Source organism: Numenius arquata, chromosome 2 (assembly GCF_964106895.1).
Source record: "Numenius arquata chromosome 2, bNumArq3.hap1.1, whole genome shotgun sequence".
Lineage (NCBI taxonomy): Eukaryota > Metazoa > Chordata > Aves > Charadriiformes > Scolopacidae > Numenius > Numenius arquata.
Genome location: NC_133577.1, coordinates 107,575,139 through 107,599,283, shown reverse-complemented (window position 1 = coordinate 107,599,283; position 24,145 = coordinate 107,575,139). Strand labels below are relative to the sequence as shown.

The 24,145-nt window shown below is 37.6% G+C and overlaps 1 protein-coding gene across 15 annotated transcripts in view; it reads left to right on the top strand.

Annotated features, from left to right (window-relative positions):
- Positions 1 to 23,305, top strand: part of CADPS2 (calcium dependent secretion activator 2) — a 318,019-nt gene extending 294,714 nt beyond the window's left edge. For all 15 annotated transcript variants that reach the window (XM_074168769.1, XM_074168768.1, XM_074168766.1 and 12 more), the window contains 3 exons: positions 920 to 1,027; positions 19,392 to 19,496; positions 22,973 to 23,305. In XM_074168769.1, the coding sequence (XP_074024870.1) occupies positions 920 to 1,027; positions 19,392 to 19,496; positions 22,973 to 23,143 (384 nt within the window). In that variant the 3' untranslated portion in view covers positions 23,144 to 23,305. The remainder of the gene's footprint in view (positions 1 to 919; positions 1,028 to 19,391; positions 19,497 to 22,972) is intronic.
- The last annotated feature ends 840 nt before the right edge of the window (positions 23,306 to 24,145 follow it).

Here is a 24,145-nt window from a genome sequence, read left to right as displayed (position 1 = left end):
TTCATTCTTGGTTCCTGTTAGAGAAAAGTGAATTCCTGACCAGCTCTGCATACGCTGCCAGGAAAGGGGATGCTATTGGCTGTCAAGGGCTTCAGTGTGGAACAACATTTTGTGGCTACAGAGGTCCAGAGGTCCCAGCTGGGCAGGAGAGAGGAGGTGGAGCCACCACTCTGGCTGGCCTGCCATAGTATCACATACACACGACATATCCTAGCCTGTCCCATGTTTGGAGTGTGGTACGAACACTATGCCTACTATTCTATTCATACAGAATATAGATTGGTACAAGAAGGGAAACAGTTCAGCCATTGCTCCTTCCCTAGACATCCTCTGCGCTGATTGTGCTGGTACAACAGTTTCAGAAAAATAGGGGTACAGGTCTATTCTCATACCAACCTTTTTATGCCGTTGCTGTTAGGGAAATGCTTGAACTTAGTAGAAGAATTAGTAGAAGCTAACCTCAAACACAAAATTCAGCTGTGCGTTGGAAGCAAATCACAGCAAATCTGAGGCGATGCAAAAGGAACTGAATGCTTTTTTTTACCCTTTTCTGAATGTGATAGCAGGATCTGGACCTTGAGGGTGGAATAGTTCTGAGAGCCTCACTAAACAAAAAAGAGGAAAATGTCCAAGTTTGCCGTTGACATTACAATAGCCAAGACTTCATTCCATTACATATGGCAATGTAGATTCATGACTCAAAGCACCCATAAATTATAACACTGAGAACTTTATTAATAGTGAACCCTCCTGAACTTGGTAACTAACCCAGAATTCCTAGCACTTTTAGTAAATACAGTTTATACATGTGTGAACGTTGTAAAAGAATCTGGGTTTTCATTATGTTGAAGTATAACTTCTTACAAGTCTTAATTGTTGAGTGGTCTGTCTCTTTCCCTTCCCACTACTTTCTCCACAGAAACCAGGGATGGATCTAGCAGACACCTACATTATGTTTGTTCGACAAAACCAGGATATACTTCGAGAAAAGGTCAATGAGGAAATGTACATAGAGAAGTTATTTGATGTAAGTAACTACCCTTGCAAAGCTTGCTGGTATCACTACTACATCAGAAGAGATAAGCTACATTTTTATGATATTAAACAAGCAGTTCAGATGTTCTTCCCTATCAATCATTTTTTCTTTTGCTTTTTATTTACCATCTTCAGCTGTCAAGGGGGGGGCTTTCTTTAAACATTTTCTGCATTAAACTTTTAATTGGTAGAAGGCATAAATAAAATTAATAGAAGATTATTATTTGAAATAGTAATTTTTCCACTGAGTAGCCCAATTTTATTCCATCTTCTGATTTTGGATGTGTTAATGGAGAGACTGGGATTGGTGTGGTTGCTGGACTTCTTTGCAGACCTAATCTCCCTAAAATAATGAACTTGTACATATCACTATCTGCTTGTATACAGACAGAGGCCAGTTATGCCAGGTACGTGTATGGCTTGGACTGGTACTTTCATGGTATGACTTTTAGAATTTTGTTTCATGGATTTTAAGTTTAATATTTATAATTTTTTAAAGTTGACCAAACATTTATTGAATTAAACTCGTTTTCAAAATTGTAATTCTGCAAGTTCAGAGTAATCCTTCCTCAGCCTGTAGGCCCACACATTGCCAGCCAGCCTGTATCTTCGCAATAATTTCCCTCAGCTTTGATACTGGCTTCCACAGCCTCCCTCCATTCATCCCTTTACACTGATTTCTCCTCTTCTTGTTAGAAATGATCACCTACTCTACCAGAATTTTCCTCATACAAGGCTCTCCTTTAAGGCCAGTAGCGACACCCGTGGGCATATTTCTGCTTGTTCAAGTTCAACCACTAATTTATATCTAGTGTGTCCCTTTCAGAGTTGTCTAAAGGAGAAGGTGTTAGGCATCTGAAATTGTAGCTTGTGTATAAATTCAAAGCACTACGCATATAAAATATGTCTAAAATAAGAGTTATTTTATTACAAACTTGGATAAATTTACATGACGATGTCAGTCACTTATAATTATGTAGGAATTTGAAGAGGAAAAGAAGTCATCTCTGGCACCGTGCAATACAATTTATTACAAATTCTTAGTGAATTGGAATTCACTGGAAACAAAAACAAATTCTGGAACATAATACAGACTGAAATGTATTTATTTGTGTGTCATCTCCTAAGTATTTTAGAAAGCTTTGCTGGCAGTTTCATTTAATTATGCAAGTTACAGCAAATGTTTTCATAACAGCAATTCACAGCCTTTACTGTGACACTACAGTTGTGGCAGTCACAGAAGGTCCCATAACATAGACTCTCAGCCATGGTATGTCATGTCAGTGTTTGTTGTTTGTTAGACTGGGTGGTCAAAATGAGACTTATCTCTCAGATTTTATATTTCCAGACACTCCCAGGCAGCTTTACAAAAAAAAGTATCATCTGTTTTAATAAGCTAAGTGCTAATATGTGTGAAAAGAATGATTTTATAAAAGCTTTGATGCCCTGCAGGGGTAGAAAAATTATCATCCATCCAGCTGGCACCTTCACAAAGTACTAAAACCATATTAGCAACTTCTGCTTCAGTTTGCTTTTGCACTGAATCTGCAAGCATATGTTTCATTTTCAAGTTTCTATTTTTTGTTTTTCTTTGGGGTTATTTTTGCTTATGTTGTAATTTTCTGAATGTTAATAAAATTATGTGCCTAAGGCCAAGTCTAACTCTCACTGGAGAGACCACATTGACTTTGTTGATGTAGTGGGATTGGCCCAAGCCTTAGGCTATGTCCGTAGCAGTAAACTGGCTGGGGCCTGGGCACAGGCCTGAGAACTAGCAGTGATCATCCATACCATTCAGTCATCAGCATGGTTCCTGGCGCGGTTTTGGGTTAGCCCGACTAACACTAACCCAAGGACAGGGCTCAGAACAATTGGGTTAGGTTGGGTCAAGGACCTCTTCCCAGGGCTCAGAACAATTGAGTTAGGATGGGTCAAGGACCTCTCCCAAGTTTCATTTCAGCAATCAAGCTTTTCAGCACAGGAAAACATCTCCTGTATGTATGCAAGTCATGACATAGCACTTGCCTTTTGAGACCCAAAACCATTCCTGTCCCCTTTTACTCAGTAGTACGCATTGTGTGCTGTCATGGCCAATGCTTGTAGCTGTAAGGAAAGATAAAAAGATGTACATGATAAGTATTCTGTATATCAAATATCTATTTGTATCTTTATTTTTTCTTTATATTAGGTGGTATCACATTTCTACTTAACATCACACTGGAAGATATGGCCAATTGAACAGATTCAGATAAATGCATTAACAAATATGTAAGCTCACAGAGTACAGAAATCTAAAACAAAGGCATCTCACTGTGTTCACTCACCTTTCCTGAGATTAATTCAGATTTAGAACAGTATGATTGAGCAAGATTTTGCCCATGATTTTTGGAAGGTTTTTTTTTAAATTAGTGATATAACAAAACCTAGATACTGTTTATAAATTCCGTTCTGTCAAGTTATTTTTCAACAGAAAGAATAAGATTTATTCACATTTTTATGTAAATATACTTCAAGCCATTCAAGTGGCTGCAGTTGTAGATCACACTTGATTTCCCCTTAAAATACATTGTATTTGTGTCAGGTAAGAAATCAGCCGAGCAAAATAGGAGCAGTGCATATCTGTGCTTCAGCCAGGGAAACACCTCATCCAGAATAACCAAAAACCAGACTGTTCTGTGTGCTAGAGGTGTTAGTTATAAATAAAGATGAGATCAGGCCTCAGACACTATTTTAATGGAAAAAAAAATGTATAATTACAAACTAGTTATCCATATTTCATTGACTTGATTCAGGGATGCTATGTACTAACAGCTATTACAGTGACCAAGAGAACAGGATGTCTATCATAACAAAGAATATCATTTAAATTTAAGAATAGTATTGATACAAGTACAAGTGTCCACCAGTGGGTCACAATATGTTAAGGCTAGAAGTTGGAAAATTTTCTATCGACCTGAGAAGTCTCAAACTAGTGAGAAGACAAAAAATGGTGCTTGATAAGCCTGGAGAAAGGCATTGCCACACTCTACAAAACATGAAAATTGGGAGAACAGAATTTAAGCTTGTGATATGAATCCTTACATATGAGAGAGGCTCAAGTCTCCAGAGGACTTTGAAAGAAGACGGGGCTGCTAGTTTTTTCTGCACCATTTTTAAGCCATTTAAACCCTATACTTCAATATCTCTGCTGATCATGCAGCAGAACCTAGGTGGTTATTTTTTGCCTTCCTTTCTTCTGAAAAACTTGGCTTCTGGGTGCATTTTATTCTTATCTCCTCCATAAGGGGGTACAGACACCACACAGAATAATACGTCTTAGTGCTCCTGATAGCACTGGTCTCTCCCAGGTCAGGATGCTGTCTTCTTGTTCTCAAAATTAATCACCAGATTTGGAGTCACAAAGAGTTTTTGCTTGGTCAGTTTGCCCAAAGACACAGGACTTTTTTGTCTTCCTTCGCAGTCCGGCACATGGTCTTTTTCCTAAGATCAGCTGGGAATTTTACCTATCAAATTCCTTCCTGTCACAGGAACTCAGGACATTTATCTCCTCCTCTCATGCTGTAGTAGCTTATATTTGTGAGGGTTTTTTTTGTTTGTTTGTTTGTTTTTAACACTACAGATCTTAAAGAACACTAGAAAGGTTTTGCAATGCGTTGTACATGTGGATGTTCTCCAGCAGCTCTCGGTTAAATGTCTGCTCCATGTTCATGATTCCTGAAGCCTTAATTCAATGAATGATCCATGTGATCCCTTCCAATCCCATACTCCATTGAAGTAAACTAAGACAATTAAGTTACATTGGCACAAGTTTCTCTAATTAACTCAATTAATAAAGCAAACTTTTCTAACATTGGTGACTCGGATTCGATGTGTAAGCACAGGATCATGAAGACAGGCACTACAGTGTTTGTTTAATGATTACAATTTTTAATTAGGATTAAAAGCATCACCCACAAAAACTTTTCTAAAGTTTAATCACCTAAACCAAGAACTCATTTTTTAAAATAATGTTTAGTAAAATGTTTTAGAAACAAAGTTGTGCTTAAATTTCTTTTTTTTTGAACGAGCATTTGAAAAATACTTATTTTCAGAAAAGACTGTAAGAGTAGCAGTTGGTGAATGGGAAAAAGAAGTGTTTAGAACGGAATTACACAAACATAGAATAATCTAAAATATTACAAATTATTATTAAGGCCCCTTTTATAAAGATAATCTGCTTGATGGATGATGTAAGAACAATTGTGCAGGCTATCAAGGAACAATGCTGTGTATCTGACCACAAAATTAACAGATTTAAAAATTATCCGACTATGCAATTCCCATGGGGTCTGGTTCTAGACTGTCAAAATCAATAGGAGTTTTACCATTAACCTTAATAAATGCAGTGCTGTGTCCATAAACATGCCAGGTTGTCAACAGTGGCTACACTTAGGTTCATGTTTCTACCTGAATTTTTGAGATTGGACTAATAAGTCTTGAACTCTGGGCATTTTAAGTTACATTAGACTAATAAATTAAAAATCCTTTCCTTCAAAAAAAAAAAAAAGATTTTGTTAACAAACTAGCTTAAAAAAGATAAGCCATTTTGCATAAAGCTCTGTTTAAAACATCAATGCAATACTTACTTTCTGTAGTAATGTATAGTTCCTAAGTGCCATTTCGGTAGATTCTCACTTTCTTGTACCTGTTAATTGCAGATGAAATATGGATATTCTTGTTTAAACACGCACAAAAAAATCCATTTCAAATATTTTTGCTTAAAAACCATTCTTGGTTTATTTGCCATTAAGAGCATTACCTTGTAGGTTGTGTTGGGTCTGTTGTGAAAAACTTATAGTGTAAACAGATATATGATTCCAATTTTATTAAGACTATATATACAATGAAATTGTTATGCAATTATTGATTGCTGCTTTGAGAAATAAAGAATGGTTTAAGAGAACAGTTGTAACATACCAATGTTTAGCCATTGATACAACTTAAAGGTTTTCCAATTCTTTTAGGCTTTAATTTCTGGGAAAGGTGTGCACAAGCATACCATAAACACATAAAATAGTCATTGTGTGCATCTTGGAAAGGTCAGCTTCAACAAACAGGTCCCATCGTTATCTTGTACAACTGTGGCCCTGATCACCCATCTCTTCTGGGTGTTAAACTGGTGTGGTGTGACTGAGTAGTCCTGTTGACTTCACAGGGACTGCTCACGTAGGAGAACATCTTCAGGGTTGTGGCCTCGTGCAGGGTAAGAGGTGTTAATGGCAGGGAACTCATACAACTTTCTTTGGGGTGCAGAAAGACAGAGTGTCTTATGAGTAGTATAAATGCTTAAGTACACCAGATTTACGTAGCTGCTTTTTGGCTTTTGTATTTCAAAAGTTTAGATGTAATGTGATATTATTTTTCAGTCAAAAAAAAAAAAAAAAAAAGCTTGTATTTTGTCTGGAATGTGAATTAAATGCTAGTAGTGTTTCCATATCACAATCATTATTTTCCGTTTCCATTAGTAGCAGGGGTGGACGATTTAAGTTCAATGATGTACTTGAGGTTATTTGAGGTAGTAATTATTCGCCAAAGATTATTGTGACATGCACTTCATTCTGTGCCTAAATGGAGACATGAAGTACTCATTCACTTCTGTTTGCCATCATATCTGCAAGTACATTTTTAGCAAATGCTTTATTCAGTTGCATAATTTCTATAAGTTTTCTGACCTTTTACAAAAAATGTGTTAAAAATATGCAAATGCTTCTCCCTGGCAAGTGAGTTAATCTTCAGCTGGTGTGAGGCAGCTAACAGGAACACTTATTTTAAATGTGAGAGTTTTCTCTAGTACCAGCTCCTTGTGCTGCCCATGCCTACCTCAAAAGCACCATTACTGTAGTATTTAGTCTTGAACAATGTTTTTCTAGAAAACTTAAATTGTGATTTTTTTCTCATTCTCAAATTGCTTCCTGTCACGTTAATTTTAATAAGTAATCTTCATTTTCATTGTTATGTAATTATTTGCAAGTGTTTGACAGAAGGTCTACTTTTTGATCTAGCTTATATGCCAAGGCAACTTCAGCAAGTCGAGACTAGGTAGGACTGGCTAAAGGCCACATCTGAATCAAAAGCTGTGTTTGTATTAACCTCTGAGAAACATGAGAGGACCGTGCCTAATTACTTAAAAGAGACTCAACAAAAATGGATTGTAGCTTGTTGATCTTCTTATTTCTTTGATAACTCAGAATAATCTTCAAGAAATATGTGGGCTTCTTTCTCAGATTCTTGAAATTTGATCACAGTGCAAAATTGTCCTTTGGCGCAAACCCAGAAATACACATCTTTGCATGATGCACCTGGACATATGTGGCAGGTCTGGTAGAATCAGCTAATTAACAACACAGGCTTAAACAGGCACCTCATCTGGCAGTGTAGTTAGTTGCCTGATGGTGCTCAGCAGGATTTGGTAGTGCTTTTTATTTTTCTATCCTAATGGTCTGCTGCCCACCTAATTTTGCCTTATTGTCAGCCACTACTTACCGCAGCTTGAGGCCCTCCCAGGAGGCTAAATTATTATCAAAGGATTAGGGAGATGTAGCCTTGCAGCTCTGACATTTCTGATTACTTGTCTATGCCAGAACACTAATTAGCTGTGACTAATTAAGAAAAATGTTCCTGCCATAGAAAACCGTTTAAAAGAACTGAGAAGTAGAAAAGCAATTGAAAAGCTGAGCAGTGCTCAGATTTGCCGATGCTCTTTAGATTTTCACCAAAGTCTTAACTCACCTTTAATTATGTGTAATATTTTATAGGGAAAATAGAAAGCTCTTGATATGAGAGCCACTCTACAGTTTTCTCTTGGTCTAAAGACATTCTTGTAATTTTAAAACAGTTTATCATGTCTTTTTTGGTAAAAGAAAGAATTTTAGAGAAAACTGTAGACAGGGTCACCAAATGTGGACTGAAAAAGTGAATTATGTTAACATGCTCAAATATATGAAACTATTCTGCGAGTTGGAAGCAACATCTTGCAATTTTACTGTTCAAAGTCTTTTCAAAGTTCGTTAAATTATTCCTGATGTTTTCAAGTAGATTCAGCTCATTTTGGGAGGTAGAAATGTCTATAAAACAACAGTTCATTTGAAAGCTGCAAAATGTAATCTGTCTGATTTTATATAAGTTTTCTTTAATTATTCTTTTTTTCTGCAATACACTGAGAAAAGGAGTGCCCACTCTTGGTGGGTGCTGATTATGCTGCTATGAATCCAGCAAAACTCAGTACTGTTGAAATCAATGGGACCACAAGACACTTAAAGCAAAGCATGTGCTTCAGAGTTTGCTGCTTCAGGATCAGAATATTCAGCACTTTGTAAGCTGTTTTACACTGTTTTTTTTCTCTGGAGGAAACAATGAGACAATGGCTGGGTTTGATATCTTTTTGATATGATACGTTTCCCTGTGTTTTCATTTTTTATGCCATTTTTTATTTCTGAATTTCCATCTTGTTGGGTATCAAACAGCCCAGAAAGATATAAAAAGGGTTTTCTCAAGATATTATGTATCCCATAGTCCAGTCTGCATTTATATTCATGGAATGAATGTCTGACACCTTTTTCACACTAATTCAATCATATTATTTAAATCTTCCCAGTGGGGCAGTAAGAAACTAAGATATTCTGATATCCTACTAAAAGAGCTCTTTGGGTATAAAAGGGAAATAGAGGCATATTTTTCAGGGCACTAAATCTCATATGCTGATAGTCAGAATTTCTTATGCTGTCCTGTCTCCGAATTTCCCTGACTTCTCTGAGAAACTCCCTTTTCTTGGGGGGAAAAAAAAAAAAAAGTATAAATTTCTATAAAAAGGCAATTTAAAATCTGCATCATGAGTCAAAAGAGGAAAAAGATGGAAAAAAAATCCCAAACCCAAGATTTTAAATCCCATCTGATTTTTTTTCTGAGGGAATTTTATCAGTTAGGAATGGAACTACAAGGGGGTTTTGCTTGTTTGTTTGGGGAGGGGCTATAACATTGGGAGCTTCCAAGTACAGTTTCCCCATAGACGTTTCTGGTCTATACTGTTCATTCATTTATTTAACTTAGTTAAATGCATCTATCCATCACTCACAGTATCCATTCACTAAAAACAATAACAATTCTATCAAATAAAAGAGAACTCCTTCCAACATCCAGGCACAGTTTAGTCCTTTAACCTTTTTATCCTGCTAGGCACAAAGTAGCAGCATCTCATTCCAGGCACTGCATTTTTATTTTTTTCTTATCTAGATGGCTTGAAATGTGTCTAGCGACTTAATGGAATCAATTGAGCGTGGACAACTATAAAAATATAAAATAGCACTGAAACTTTAGATGAGTCTGTCAGTAAGTGTTAACTATGGCTGCAGCTTTCACACTCTACGCAGTCAGGAGAAATCAATAAGGATTGTACCATTTATATTGTCTTATCTAATGTTTGTTCACCATGAAGTGCCAGGCACAAGCACCATCTAGGGAATATTGATTTCTTGATGTACTGTAATTCACACACGTATAAACAGCAGGAGAACCTTGTGGTTTCTCAAACCTTACTTGCGGGTTTGATATTTATACTTGTATTTCATTTTGGGTCAAGCTTAGTTTAAAAAGGAAAATAAAGCAAACCTCTGCATAAGTGTTCGCAAATAGACACACAACCGCATTGTTGATCATATTACAAGAAAAATAGTGCCAGAAAGCGTAAGAATAATCTAGTTTTACTATAATGAGTCTGGAGTAACAGAAAGAGATTGCTGTGTTGTAAATCAAAATAGTACCAGGTGAGGATGCTGCAGAGTGCTCTGACAAAGTCAGTAATTCATCAGTGGAAAGAGCTTCTTAACCTGTTTGATCACGGGGAACTGAAGCTTTAGTGCTGACTTAAATGTGCAAAAGTGTTGACCTATATAAAGCTGATTTCTTTTAGACAATTTTCAAGTGTTTCATTGTATATTTTCTTAATTTACATGGCATTGACTATCCTTTGTATTTTACTGTACTAAAAGTGTTTACAATGTGCAAGAAAAACAGTACAAGTAAAGAAGAGAAAAAGCAGCTAAAAAAAAAAAAAAAGCAATGCAGCTGTAAAATCTGCATAGCTGAAAGAGTGCACCCGGGCAATAGGGTCAGAGATGGAAAGGAGCAAACCAGGCACCTGCCCAATCCGAGGACACTTTCTCCAGAGAGATGAGAGGAGGAGACAAGCAAGGCAAAGGCAGGAGGCTGGACCTCTGCTCCACATCAGCGCTGCTCAGTGTGGTGCCCAGTTGATGGGGCGTAGGAGAAGAGTGGCTCCACCACTGTGCAGCTCCCTGTCAGCTCCACAGCTGCATCCAGCCCCATCATAGGCCACTGCAATTACATACGGAGTAAAGGATGACGAGTCAAGATTGCTGGGGTGGAAAGAATTGAGCTTCACCCAGAGGAACCCAGGATGTTTTAAATACTCTAATTAAAATATGTACTTGACCTCAAGCCACATGGAGCAGGGAGTCTAAATAGAAGAGTCTAGGACAGGAGCTACTAACATGAGTGTAAAAGCTACAACACAGACTTTGGCCCAGCTTTGGTCCACTTCACTTTTGGTACATGGTACAGAGATTAAGAATATACTCACCGTAAGGGAGAGATGCAGCTCACAGGAGGTCCCTTCCTGTCGACCCTTTGCCAATGCCTCACCCCAGGGACTCCCCAAGGAGTCCCGGGTGACGGGGCAAAAGTAGGGATAGGTGTCTCAGTTACATCTGACAGGCAGGGTGAACCTGGACCTTTAACCTTACTAATGTTACGCATCCACTAAATCTAGTAATTTAGACTAGATATTAGGAGGAAATTCTTTACTGTGGGGGTGGTGAGACACTGGAACAGGTTGCCCAAGGAAGTTGTGGATGCCCCGTCCCTAGAGGTGTTCAAGGCCAGGCTGGATGGGGCTTTGAGCAACCTGGTCTAGTGGGAGGTGTCCCTGTCCATGTCAGGGGGGTTGGAACTCGATGATCTTTAAGGTCCCTTCCAACCCGAACCATTCTATGATTCTATGATTCTAAGACTGCTTACATTTGTGCAGCTAAGCAGGATTCATAGGGTTTTTAAAACTAGAGCATGATAGCAAGAGGCGAGTGTTACAACGAGTAACAACTTGGTCATTTTGCATTATGTTCATTTTTTTTATTTTGAAGATCCAAAGCTGGCTTTCATTTCAAGGTCGCTCAAGTGACGTTCTGCATTCTGTGCCTTGGAGGATGTTTGCAGATATACCCAAACTGCAGCACAACACACAGTATGGCAAAACTGACAGTGTTTGCACCAGAGTTTTAGCACCAGAATAACCTATGGAAGAACCATTCACAGATGCACTCTGTATCCGGAGTGGAGTAGGGAAACTGTTTGTGCTGTTAGTCTCTCGCAGTCATGTTAGTACCTACTGTTTAAAATCAAAACAGCAACATTACATATGTCCAGATACAAAAGGAAGTTATGCATGTATAATTTTGCGAATCTCCAGTTTCCAAGCACATCTACCATATGTGAAGAAGCCAGGAAAAAAGGGAAGGTCACAAACATTATAAAGTAGCATAAATATTGTAAATTGCTGTTTAGCAACCAATATACAATGCAGGGAGAGATGAGTACTGTATGTTTTGTATTAAAGTGTATATTTATTTATGAATTGGCAGCAGTTCCATAGCAACTAGCCAGCTTCTAATTATAAGCCTAAAATATGAAAAATTTGCTTTCCTCCTAAAAGATAAGCTTTTCATGTGTGAGATGTTCTTTGTTATTTCAGAACATTATCATTTTTGCCTGGAAGTTTCAAAGATGCTTAATAGACTTTAGGTGAGCCCCATTCTCTCTTTACTTCTCATTAGTGATTTCTGAAAACTAGCCTACCTGATTTCTTTCCTTGTATCACCAAAATACCTCATCCAGCAACTGTTCACTTGTTTGTTGTCATGAATCCTGCTGAACGGGGTCTTTCCATCAGGGTTTGGGTTCCTCTTCCTGTTGAGCTCCTTTCCCTTTTCTCCCGATTGCTTTGGGAGTGCCAGTGGGAATCCTTCATTCAAATAGGCAGGGAAGAGACAGACTAAGGACTGAAGCGTTTGTTTCATCAATTAGCCATTCTTAAGAAAAACAAAATGGTTTTTGAGCTCCCTGAGAAGTTCATTGGAGTAATGGCACCAAAAAAAGGCAGAAGGAAACCAAAGGAAGAGTCCTACTGGAATGAAGAAAACCTTCCGTCCTTGGCCAAGCAAGGGTGCAAGGGACAAGTTAATAAATCTCCTACAATCACATAGGCACACACAAAAAAAAAAAAAAAAAAAAAAAGTACAATTTGTACACAAACAGAGTTTGTAATTTGAAATGAGGAAGCTAAAGAAATCTTGGTGCTGATCTCTTTATCACAAGAAGCATGAGTGTTGAAGCAGGCGGTAGTATGTGGTTTCTTTCTCATGTTTCCTTTCCTGGTACGTGTAGCTGTAATTTAGGCTGTGAACATTTTTGCACATTCCCAAGCCAAAATTCAAAACTTGACTTAGTGTTTCAGGCCTAGAGGAGGCCTGAATATTACACTCAATATTGATTTAATCATTTGTATTTTCTAGATGAAGGGTGTTTAAATGTCTGATTTTTGGTGTAGGGGAAAGGCTTCATTTGTACTGCCTGCTAACCCCATGGATTTCCCACCTGTACTTAGCTTAATCTTCATTTCTTTCAAGTTTTTGTTTTTTTAATGAAAATTCCTAGAGAAAAATTGCAAAAGGATTAAAAATAGTGACATCATGATGACCCCCAAAACAAATATTATTCTCCTTAAACTTTGTGAACATTGAAGAAAGTGCAAAATTAAGCCCCCAAGCTTTCCATGTCTTATGTTTGCATATTAATGGATATATACTATTATTGGATGCAAGCTAAAGTCTGTTAAAACATCCTTTCAGTTTTATATTTGTATTGATTGTATTTTATATGTTGTAAATAACAATAAAAGTAATGTGCCCTGATATAGTAAACATACAATAAGTGAACACGTAGGTGAGGAGATCTTGATTGGTGCCCATGAAGTGGAGATACAATTCCAACTCTTGGCACAGTTGTAATATCAGTGTTTCCCTCTATATTAATTTTGCTATGAAATTTATGCCACATAAAAATTTTTTGCTGGTCATAGCAGTGCTTTGAATCAAAAAGTGGAGATTTTTTTTTTTTTCATTTTTCAGAGAAATAATGTAAACTTCCTTGATGTTCTAAGCAGAAAGATTATTATCTTCCCAAAACCCAAACAGCTAGAAGTATTAGAGTAGCTGCAAGAGTATCCAGCCTAGAAGTGTACTTGAAAATTTTATTGTATCTAGAGATGGTGTAATTTTTATTTCTGCAGTCAGAGGCCAGCTAAATTACCACTTCTGCCAACTGAATCTTGCTGTCTCTAGTGTAGAGGCACATCTCAGTAACATGAAATTCTCTGTTGATTCAGAACAATAACATTGAGACACACACACAAAAAAATACCACCTTTGCATGGGCTTCCCACAAAGGCAAAATTCTGAATTTTAGTGAGAGTATTTTTTCAGGGATGTCACTGTAAACTTGAGTGCTCAAAGTCCAACCTGGCTCAACATTTTATGTTGTGGCACTATGGGACAATGTATATGAGAAACCACATTCTTATGAGGCTGGATGACCTGTTGCAGAAGGGCAGTGGCTGTCACCATGAAGCTACATGGAGCTGATAGTGGGGTGGGAAAGTTCTTGCATGAGAGCTTTCTTGTCTCTGTGGTTTCCCCAGCTTCTGTTCCTTCGTCTTCCTAGTCAGTGACGCAGTTATCCTCATTGGAAATGCAGCTGGCAGTGCCTCACAGACTAGTCCACATTCATGACAAGTGCGATCTAGAAAAGGAAAGTCACTGGGGAGCTAATTTGTTGAGCGAAGATACAGCAGGGAGTGGTGGGAGGGGACTACGTCAGTAGTCAACAAGTTCTGGTCTCCCTCCAGCAGAAGAAGTGGGTATTTTGACCAGTTCATAAATCACCTGTGTCAGGAATCAGAATTGATAGGGCAGGAGAGAATACAAACAAAATCTCTAGATGCTGATACCTGGATTTTTATTTGGCTAAGGCTACCTAAACCTGAGGGAAAAACATAAAAATCTTATGCAAAGTAACTTCGCAGTTGCTTTTAGTTTGCAACTAAGTATTTATCATTTCTGCAAAAATTATAAAGATATTTTGTTTGTTAGTTACTGCTTCTGAGTTGGTTTCTTACTTTGGTGTTCTTGTGTGTATTTATAAGATGCGAATGACCTTCTGATGTATCGTGGTGGCCCACAGGTTGAGAAATCCTTCCCCAGGTTTGTTTTTTTATAAAAGTTACAAAGGCTTTCCAGCCTTCAGAAGAGACTATGAACTCTTCTCAGGTAAAAATCCTCATTTAGGTGGATGATATCTACACCTTAACTTGAAAATATAGCTATAACTTCTAAACCTCAGAGTATTTTCAAAGACACTCTAAGTTCCCTCATTATCATTAACATTCAACAGAGAAGGTCAGTATGAATCTTCATCTTTTACAAAGAGGGAAACAATTAAGAAACTTAAATCAGGAACTTTTTTCCTAACTTGCGCTGTTTGCATTTTTAAGGAATAACTTACTTATTCTTTTGCCATTTAACATTTTTTTAAATGCTCTGAAAGTTCCATGGCACACTACTAACACTAGCTACCAAAATCCTGGAACAATGTAATAGCGTTGCCTTTTAATAAAAACTAGGCATTTTAGCACTTAATATTTAACACGCTCATGGCATTTCTTACGCATTTTAGCTCGTGCTGCCTTTGATGTTACAATCTCTTCAGTGAGAAGAATACTTTTTGTTATTGTTTCTGGTAGGAAAAGTAGAGCTGGAGGAAGTAAAACCATCCCGTTGTCGTCCGAGCGACTCAATTCCTGATCAATAGCACGATAAAGGCTTTGGTAGGGAGATAAAATGCGGTTCCTAGGAAAGCTGTTCTCCCTGCCATATTCAGCAGAAAAAAAGCATTTTGACAGTGCTCATTTATCAAGAGCGGGCAAGATACAGAAACTCTATGGGGTCTTGTGTCTGAGGCGTTAGGGATACCAGCCCTAGAAGGACTAAGGCATTGTGTATTAGTATGTATTGAGCCTCCTTCCAGGTGGCAAACAGCTGCACCTTTTTATAAAACTTCAAAAATAAATCTGAAGTGCTTGCTTTCAGCCGATAACTGTTATATTTAATTGAAGCGTTCTGCGAATGTTATAGCTCCGGCACCCAGAAAGATGGTGAATATTTAATATATTTGTTTTGTCTTTCCACCGGTCAACGGAATAATGAAATTCCTTAACTACTTCTCTTTAACTTGCCTGAAGAAAGCACGGTATGTTGCTAAATCGCTTTTCTCTGGCCCTGCCGAGAAACAACTTTAATCCTTGTTAGAAAATTGCCGAGTCTGGGCCTGACAAAGAGCTCATGCCTGGCGCATTGTGAGCGCTGGGAGCGGGGCGAGGGGAGCCCTTTACAGCTGCATGCCTCCAGCCCGCCTCAGCTGGACTATTTAGGCCAGGAGGTTTGTCAATTCCTCCCGACAATGGAGCCAGTTTTTCAGTGCCTGTAGCCGCGCCGAGCCCTGTTGGGGATCAATGCTGGCCATTCAAGCTGCACCCTCTTTCATTGCTTTGGTTTGTTAATTTAAGACTAAAGGTCCGCTGAGGGGGTTTAGGGTGTTTAAGAAAGCTGATGAACTGTTTAAGAAATCTGATGAACTGAGAGCGTTTATAGCCCTGGTGTGGCAACTATTGGCACTGAGGGAGCTGTGTCCTTGTTGACCCTCTTGTTATTAAAAATGCACAAGTGCTGCGCTTCTCAATATTTCAACACTCTTTCATTGTCAATACCACCTTCTGAGCCCTTCAGCTTGTTGCTTGCTCTAAAGATCTTCTTAGATTGGGTTTGAAAACTTCACCTTAAACACTAGATTAGACTGATGTTCTGTTTTCCGTGCTCCTGTTGATTTGTTGAACCTTCCCAGGGCTGGAAAGCAAGTAGCAGCTTGATGGGGAGACGGGCTGCTAATATGATTTACCAGTCTACAGTCATGCACAATAAGTGTGAATAAATACAGGGGTCTCACAGAGTCAACCCTAGCCTTTCCTTTTCTCTTATTTTTTACTTTAAAAGAGGTATCTCAGGAAAATGAAGTGAGTAATGCATGCCCTTACAGGAGCTGGATGAGCTATGAATAAGAGGGGGAGAAACAGGGAGGCAAACATATTTTTGTTAAAGTGGTTGGCTGCTGTTATGTGCTGATGTGAAAAAAAAAAATATATAACAAACACTTACTGCTTTATTCTTGCATAGACGACAGCAAAGAATATGGCACTAATACCATATCTTTGACGTCTGCAAGAGTCACATTGTCCTTTCGGTGCTATTGTTACAAGCAGGAAAGTGACTTTGTCTTGAAAACAGTTAGAAGGAATTTTTTTTCGATTATTATTACTTAAAAACTGTGTCATCTCAGGACCGTCACCTAATCGTTGAAGCTTTTGAGTTTGCAATACATTCCCATAAGTCAGAATAGATGCATCCCTATCTCTATAACGTGCTTGTGGTTGTCAAAACGTGTGGCCTTGGATTCCACCTCTGAGAGGCATTTGCAGCACTGTGCATTTCAACAGGCTCCAAAAGAAGCGACAGGGAAATATTTACTGTTCTTACGGAATCCAGCAATTTTATGTTTATGCAGCTTCAGCCTATACTAAGTGCTCAAAACTAGTGGGTGTAAGGCCAGTAGAGAACAGGGATGCTGTCCACAAGTACCTGTAGGAGGACTCTAAAAATGTACCGGATGGGATTTTTATTAAAACTACTGTGACAATTCAAAAGAAGAATGCATCTTTTTCTAAATATTTTTTTCTGAACAAGGTATGCAGACAGAGGAGCAAGTACCGTAGTATCATTTCACAATCACCAAACGAAAAATTTCTACTTAAAGTTTAACATATTAAAACGTGTCAGGAAAATACATTATATTGTTTTCATTCATGAATTTGAGTAGCAAAATTGATTCCCTCCAATTTCATAGCTTTGTTTTCAGTGCATGTAAGTGTATCACAGATATATCCATGGAGAGTCTAATTTTTGCTGCCCCCATCTTAATGAAGGTATCTGGCTGGGCTTTAAAACTCGTGTTTTGCCAGAAAACTGGGACTGGATCTAATATCAGTGATCTGGCACCACTCGGTGCTGTCGCATGGGGAAACCGAGCAGAGAATTTTCAATCCTGTCTGTAGTTTGTTCGTGGGAGCAAGTTTGAGCCCCTTCTGCTTTCTACTTGATACAAACCAAATACATTGTGGATGTGTTATTGGATTTTATTTTTTTTTTATGGAAGAATATCAGTTTTGAGAAAACTCCATTACGAAAATCATTCTTTATCCCACGATTATGTTAAAGATTAACAGCTGTAGAGTCTGAGTGGTAATACAATGATTGGCCTCATCTTATTGCAAATAACAACAGATATTCTGGGTAGAACGCTTGGCATGTGATTTTTTTATATTTATTAGATCGATAGAGTTCCTCAAGTGAATAAGCTCAATTGTATTTTATTTTCTAGACATCTGTATCCATACAACACCCGTCATATAGTTTACAGCTGCTACTTAGTAACACCTCTGTCACATTAAAAATATATTACAGGTACTTACAAAGAAAATCAAAACCCACACGCATGTTTGGGGTGAAATAATGTAAACAGTATAAGAGTGCCATTCAGTGATAAAAAACAGTATTTTACGGATACCAAAACAATCCCACATTTTATTGAATAAATCAAACTACTTTTATGAAACGTGCAGCTATCTGCACATTGTGTGGGCTGTTTGTTCACTTCTGTAAAATAGTAAATTAATAGGAGAAACTCTAAAAAATGTAACAAATTCATTTCCAATGATTTATAATTAAAATACATTTTAACACGTTAAACAAAATAAATGGAAGCCATTATTATATGAGAATCGTATTTTAAACTTATCTTAAAACTGATAGTTACCATGAGATGAGACTGTTTCCTGAAAGGAAAAAGTATTTGCATATATTTACTGTATGTCTGTAAAGCTTTTTCCAGGGAGCTTACATTTCGATGAAAGAATTCTGTCTTCTGTTACATCCAGTAGTCAGTAATTTGTCTTCGTTTTTTTCAGTATATATTTTATTTTATTTGTTAATGTAGAGCTGCCCAATGAGACGTTAGATCCTTCCTTTGGATTACTTCACGATGTGTACCTCGCCTAACATGCTGCATTTTCAAATATGCACAATATTTCCTCTCTTTGCGTATCTGTGTATTTTGTAAAGACACAGGAAATTACATTAGAAAAGAATTTAAGCCTCTTCCCTGTGGGGAAAGAGACAAGAAACAGCTATGACACAAACTCTTTTAATCTCTCCCTGCTAAAATGAGAAAAAAATCCCTTCCTTTTTACAGTTTGACTAAATGACATCTGGTTGGTATTTTACAGGAGGGGGAGGAAAACTGCTACAACTATGTTTAGTAAAATCTCTTTTAATCCAGTTAATGTGAAAGAACTATTATAGTGGCTATTAGGATCTGAGCATTTTTTTACGGTAACATAGACACCAACAGCAGAGAGCTTATTCTTACCCCATCCATTTGTGAAGCTTTGAGTGAAAACATGCCCATACCTAAGACACAAAAAGGAAATAAGGTAGGCTGTAATTATAATTAGTAATTAACATAAAACAAAAACTTAACACGTTTCTTCTGGGAGGGGTGGAGTGGTGTTTTGATCATGCTTAAATACAGTTTCCATGGATTTCTGATTTTTTTTACTTAATAAAGAAGCGATTTAAAAGCAAAAAAAAAAAAAAAGGAAGACATTTGTTTTTTAATGCTGTTTTCCTGTTTGAACTGGAAAATGTAGGTATTGCAAAATCTCTCTCAAGATACCCTATCTGCATTTTTCCCTTGCTGTTTTAGCTGTCAATTCTCTCATGTAATTGTGTATTTAATATCCATTCTTACTGACAGATAGCAAAGTGCATGATGCTGTTTTGCTTGAAAATGTTGTAACTGAAAGATAAAATGGCAGTAGCTAATTCATGTAAAGAACAGTCTGGGTCAAGTTATTTGATTTCCTACTGACCCGTGCAATTCTCTTAACAGGAAATTATATCATTGTTGACTTCAAGTGCTGATCTGTGATTATTTCAAAGTGTTTCATTACCTCTCATTACCAAATCTGTTAAATGAATACTGCAGGGTTGTTTGATGGGGTTTTTTTTTATGCTTCTTTTCAGCAATGGTATAGCAGCTCCATGAAAGTCATATGCATGTGGTTGGCTGATAGATTAGACCTTCAGCTTCACATCTACCAGCTGAAGACTCTCATCAAGATAGTAAAGGTAAATAAAACGTGTTTCGAGTTAGACTGCATAGTAAAGAGAGAAAAATGATGAAGTGTTAACATGGATAAATCCCTAAAAGTTAAAAAAATGTTGAAGAAAGTGGAGAACTTATGTAGATTTGGGTGGGGGGTTTCTTTTTTCCACAGTAGTTGCAAATCTGAGAAGAAAAACAATTTATTAAAACCTCTAATGTTAATTATGTGTGCACTAATAATTGTCGGTTCTGGACTCAGTGACAATTACAGCTGTTCCTAGGAATTTTAACAGATTACTGCTATCTGTACAGCAATGTTGTATGATATTCCTCATAAATTATTGTTTGTCATATTACTAATTTTTTTTTTGCTTTACCTTAATAATCACAATAGCGTTCTTTCTCAATTTTTCCACACTCTCCTAAAAAGTAACTATTTTCTCTTTCTTATGCACATCTGATGATTAGGTTTAATTGGAAAACAATATTCAATATATTAGATAACATTTTCTAATCTTTCATATTCTGGGATAAGTATCAATAGAAAACCAGTCCCTCCAGTCCAGTCCTCAGTCATTTACACTGGCCAATGTCAAAGGCTTCCGAGCAAAGTGTAAAATACCTTGCAATAGGCAATTACGGGTTAACTTACCGTAAAAGAAAATTTCCTCCTAGCTCCCTTTCAGATCTCCGTTAATGCCCTTAGGCAAGAGACAGAAAGACAGTTCAGGTTTTATTCCTTTTAATTCTGTCTTGTTTAACTCTGAACATTCTTGTTATCTGTATAAATGTGGAATAAGAGGCACCTGTTGCCAATGGTGACTTGGATTTCTTCAAAATATTTTCTCATGAAGTTCATGCAAGACTAAAGTCAGAAGCATTTCAACCCGTGGACACTAGAATTGCAACTGCAACTTCCAGGATTCACTGGTTTAAAAAAAAAAAAAAAAAAAAAAAAAAGAGAGATATGAAAGAAAACAGTCATATTAGTGATGGCATTATGGATCCCTGAACCACCCAAGCTTAGCTTTGCTATTTTTTACTTTAATTGATTTCTGTGGGAACAGAATTTGGCTCTTCATTATACTATGTGCCAAAACAGTAGAAGCAGTTTGCTATTTGTGGTTGAAATGAATGGCTCTTGCAAAAAGTTTAAAGCTGTTCTCAAGCGAAGGTAATCATCCTCTGGGGGGGCGGGGGGAAAAGGTGTTATATGATCTAAAAACTGTGCCCAGTGAGATCTAAGAGTGGGCAGACTAAATTGTACCAGTTAAATATCCCCTGGGAGATTAAAGGAAGAGGCTTGTATGAAACTGAAGTTGGGGTGAATGAGCAGCACTGTCAGCCAGCCCTCCTCCTGCAGCCTGGCGCACAGGTTGGCCTCGTTCAAAAGAAGTTGTCTCCCAGTGGTGATGGGAACACGCTGGTGATGGTAGTAGCCTTCTGTGCCCGTACACCCAGTTTGCTGTGCACATAAATCCCAAGTGTGTTGTTCCATGGCACCTTCTGTGGGTACAAAAGATAGAAGAAGATGATGTCAGTCGTAGAGGAACCAGTCAATGTACTGGAAGACAGAGAAAGTCTTGTCCACCTATCTTTTGGTGGGTGAAGATGGCAGAACTGGAAAAACAGGAACTCGTCCAACAGGAGACTGCTGGGAAATAAGAACCAATGGTTCAAGTGAAGTATCATAAGAAGCTTTTGCTGCCACAGCCTAGCTGGTGAAAGGCATATGGGGAGGCACAGTTCCTCCAAACTCTAGAGTGAATGAAGGGACTTCCCTGTTTGCTTTTGGAAAAACTGGGAGGCTGTGTTGCCCCTGTCATCTCTTGGAAATATTCCCAAAAAAAGTAGTAGGAGGTCATTTTTAAGGGACATGGGATGAGAAATAAATAGATTATTCTTTCATGTTTGGATGCAGCAAAGTTACTGGCATTATTAAGAATGACCAGAAGAAGAATACATTGTTTGTTGCCATTAAAGCCAAGACTGAGGGATGATGGCATAAAGATATTGGTGGATGTCTGAGACACGTGCAGAGGGACGTGACTAAAGAAGGGTCAAGGATCAAGAGGAAAGTTAGGGAGAAATGAAAAATTAACCTTGGAAGTGAACATTATTATCCTGCAAAAGTATGTCAAGAGAAGAGCAACGACTGAACCCCGGAGTGCTGGTCTGAGAATGGGAGGAATACAATGTAAGACTGAACAAAATTGCGGTAGGACCTGTTAACAGCATAAAAGGAAATTGAATGCACAGTCTTATAAAAAGGGAATGCAATAGTGACACTTGAAAAAGACCAGGCAGGGTACTCACAGAGTGTGTGAGCAAAACACAAGCTGCATCCATTGACTCTGAAGCTGACCTATGAAAGTCAAATAAATCTCGGTTGCGGTGATTCAGACGAGGTTTAAATAATCTTCATAGATAGTGGCAGAAAAAATTCTCCCAGCTGAATGTTACCCATTTTGAGAGATGTCTTTTGCAGTTTTCTGATGTGTTGCATGAAACAAAATCAGCTCTTTTCTCTTTTCTTTTTCTGAGGGTTGTGCATGGTCTCTCTGGCAGAGGAATGGGCCTGGTGGTCCTTAATTATTTTCCATTTTCTTTTTCCTATAGTCTTTTCCATAAACTTTGGGAATGGTGTACACAAAATAAGAAACTGGCTAGATCATCTTGTCCTTCTTAAACTTTTTAGGCTAACTTCAGGAAAGATTATTTCAAATGTGTTGCAACTTAAAAGTAAAGAAGGTAGAGTAAATGAATTTCCATATGCTCACTTGAACATAGCGTCAATGAATAAAACAATTCCACTCAGAATTCTTACTTGATAGAAAGTCAAAGAAAAAAGTCATACCTGCTGGTTCATAAGAAGGCTGGATACCAGGGAAAGAAAACTTTCTCACGTGAAAAAAAAAAAGAAAGATGCAGAAGTGAGTCAAAATGTAGATAACTTAGAATATAAATTAAGTCATTGAAGTAGTCACCTAAGAAATGTTTACATTATAGAATATAGATAATAATCTAAATTTTATTTTATTTTTCCACATTTGGCATATAAATGTAAAGATAAATACAAATAAAATCATATTATGGGAAAAGAGCCAGACATTTACATTTTCTGTGAATTGACGGAACTACCTGTAGCCAAATTCACATTTCAATGTGCAGTTAGAAAAATTCTTTGTTGGTTCCTTATTGAGCAAATGAGATAAATGGAAGTTACTGAGAAATCAGTCTACAGTTAAAGAAATGTAGTACAAAATCCCTTAAAGGAATGACCGTTGAAACATGGCTTGTAGACTCTCTAGAGTTTATAGAAATCTCATGCAGCCCAGAACCTAAGACCACAAAATCTTTAGCAGACTCTAGATGGCAGTTCCCTAAACGCAGGAGGAACGAAGCTGTTCTGCTGCCAAGCTAGAAATGGCCAGTGCGTGGTGGAAGATCGCTCAGACTTGCTCGGGTCCAATTTGTGGATGTTTTATTTTTGCTGCAGAAAACCTACCGAGACTTCAGGTTGCAAGGCGTGCTGGAGGGAACGCTGAACAGCAAAACCTACGACACCGTTCACAGCCGACTGACCGTAGAGGAGGCCACAGTCTCTGTCACAGATGCAGGAGGACTTCAGGGCATTACTATGAAAGACAGTGACGAGGAGGAAGGATGACGAGATAACATCATGTTATCTCACCAAGCATTTGGAGTTGGGGGGTGATGGGCTGAGGGTGGGGGCTATCTTTGGCTTGAGGTTTTTTGGTAACTTGTCCTTGTAGTTGCATTTATAGTTTTGCCTTATGATATAGGTGCAGAAATGTAATTTGCTCCATTTAAAAAAAAAAAAAAAATGAAAGTAAGATTATCAGAGGAAAAGTGCCAAGGACTTTTTGAGAACAATGGTTGTAGCATATTTTAATGTATAGCTTTGCTTAGGGCTGCGAGAACACTGGCATGGAATTTGAGTTCCACTTGTGGTTACATTTCTTTCCCTTTTGTTCGTTACCATTCGTTCTTGTATCTCCATCAGATATTGATGTCCTGTGCAGAAAACAAAATGTGTGCCTCACTTAAAACCCAACTATACAGGTAATCATTCTTGGAATAAGTCATTGCCCTAGGTAAAAAAATAGTGTATTTTCAGGTTTACACCTTGTTTACCTTTTTGTGCTTAATTTTACATTACTATGTGATGTGCATTAAAAATTTTAACCTTGGTTCTTTGTATTTTGAGGTTGGTATATAAGTAGTAGGACTTCCAGGACAGTCAATCACATACAAACTTCTTAGGAGTGTTGTTGTGTCTATTCATTTTGCAAGTTTAAAGATATCTCATCATGTTGGATGTCAGGAAGCTTGCCATCAATGTTTCGGTTTCTGTGAAAAATTTCAGGCAATAAGAACCCATTTTGTCGTGACCACTTCTGTATCTACCCAAGTTTGTATAGAATTCTACAATTAAAAGATGTTTTCAATATTTCAAACCGTTTGAACTGTTACGCTATTCCTCATGAGAACAAGTTTTTTGAAAGAGCATTATATTTAGTTTATATAGTGGTTTATGGTGAATATATTCATTTTATAGAGCAGACCTATTTAGCAAAAAAATATCCAAGGACACAATGCCTTGATAAAGAAAAAAAGCAAACCAAAAACCCCTCACTGGCAGATGAAC